The sequence below is a fragment of the Notothenia coriiceps genome, unplaced genomic scaffold, assembly GCF_000735185.1.
Source record: "Notothenia coriiceps isolate Sejong01 unplaced genomic scaffold, NC01 NC01_scaffold00037679, whole genome shotgun sequence".
In the NCBI taxonomy this organism is placed as follows: Eukaryota; Metazoa; Chordata; class Actinopteri; order Perciformes; family Nototheniidae; genus Notothenia; species Notothenia coriiceps.
This window is the reverse complement of record NW_011370380.1, coordinates 1-1,614: the sequence shown is the minus strand read 5'-3', so window position 1 is coordinate 1,614 and position 1,614 is coordinate 1. Positions and strand designations below refer to the sequence as shown.

At 39.9% G+C, this 1,614-nt stretch overlaps 1 protein-coding gene across 1 annotated transcript; it reads left to right on the top strand.

Moving 5' to 3' along the window:
• Nucleotides 1–417: 417 nt before the first annotated feature.
• Nucleotides 418–1,272, top strand: mpv17l2 (MPV17 mitochondrial inner membrane protein like 2; the record flags this gene model as incomplete). The annotated part of the gene is made up of 2 exons (XM_010797281.1): nt 418–629; nt 1,092–1,272. Coding segments are annotated over exons 1-2 (371 nt in total), but the record flags the coding sequence as incomplete, so codon positions are not given.
• Nucleotides 1,273–1,614: the final 342 nt, after the last annotated feature.

Sequence of the window (1,614 nt, the reverse complement as noted above, 5' to 3'; positions counted from 1 at the left end):
AACGAGTTCAAACAGGTGCCATGATTAATACAGTTAACAAGTGGAGGACAGAGGAGGCTCTTAAAGAAGAAGTTACAGGTCTGTGAGAGCCAGAAATCTTGTTTGTTTGTAGGTGACCAAATACTTATTTTCCACCATAATTTGCAAATAAATTCTTTAAAAATCAGACAATGTGATTTTCATTTTTTTTTTTTTTCTCATTTTGTCTCTCATAGTTGAGGTATACATAGGATGAAAATTACAGGCCTCTCTCATCTTTTTAAGTGAGAGAACTTGCACAATTGGTGGCTGACCAAATACTTTTTTGCCCCACTGTATATAAACAGTATAATAGTCACAGGTGACATTGTTCTGTGTTTAATACTTTTTTTATTATAGGCTACTTGAATGCTTATTATTTCATAAAATGATTGATTACTCTCTTTGCAGTCCAGACATCATGCTTCCCCGAGTGGGTAAAGAGTTTGTGGTCCGAATGCGGTTCAACTGGCGGCCTTTTTTTGAGGGCCGAACCCTCCTGTTAACAAACACCCTGAGCGGAGGAGTAATATTGGGGCTCGGAGACATTGCGATGCAAAGCTGGGAGAACTTTAAGAAGCCTGGTCGAGTCCGAGACTGGAAGAGGACAGGTGAGACAGAGACAAGGGGAGCTCCCTCAAGCAGTATAATCAAATCTCAATATCTATAAACTATACTTAATCCACGACATGATCATTTGTATATCAATAACTCACCCTTAATGACGGGGAATTTGTGAAGAAAAAAGAAATTCCACAATGATGAATGTAGAATCTAAAAACTGAGGTTATTATTTATATATTAAAGTAAACGGGGGACTGTTTTTTTGACAACAGCAACACTAAAAGCATGGGCTAAAAGCTGTTGTTAAACACAGCCTCCGTCTACTTAAATTCAAGGTAACATTGTGTAAGTAACTGATATACAAATGGTCATTTTTGGAGTGAAGTATCCATGTCTTTAAAATATAAAACAAAGGCATTTTGGAGAATATTTTTGCAATGTGTTACATTTTTTAAACTGTTTCATTCCCTGTTAATTATTGCTATTCCCATGACTCTCTTTTCCCAAAGGATGCATGTTTACGGTGGGCTGCTCCATGGGTCCCATGCTGCATTACTGGTACATCTTTCTGGACAGAGCGTTCGTGGGTAGAGCTCTGAAAACTGTTGGCAAGAAGGTTCTGGTGGACCAGCTGGTCGCCTCACCATTCTTGGGGATGTGGTATTTCTTAGGTGAGGAAGATTTTAAAGTGTATTGTTTTCAAGCAGCCTGTCTCCTTCTTCCCTTAAACACCCTCATCGTTTTTTTAGTTCTTAGTGCATAATAATAGTTTCGCTATCACCCACACACGCATAAGAGTGTACAGAGTCCAAAGGTTGTACATAAAAACGTGGGTGAGGTACGACAAAAGACAATAGGCTCATCTCAATTAATTATTTAGCCTCCTCTTTCCCTCACTCGCGTCCCTTCCTTGCGTCTTAGCTCCGCCTCCGTAAGACGCGAGTGAGAGACACTAGGAAGAGATGCTAGGACAGATTAGATTTCCGGGTCAAGTACGGGAGAGAGGAGTCGAGGAGGGAAATTGAGATGAAC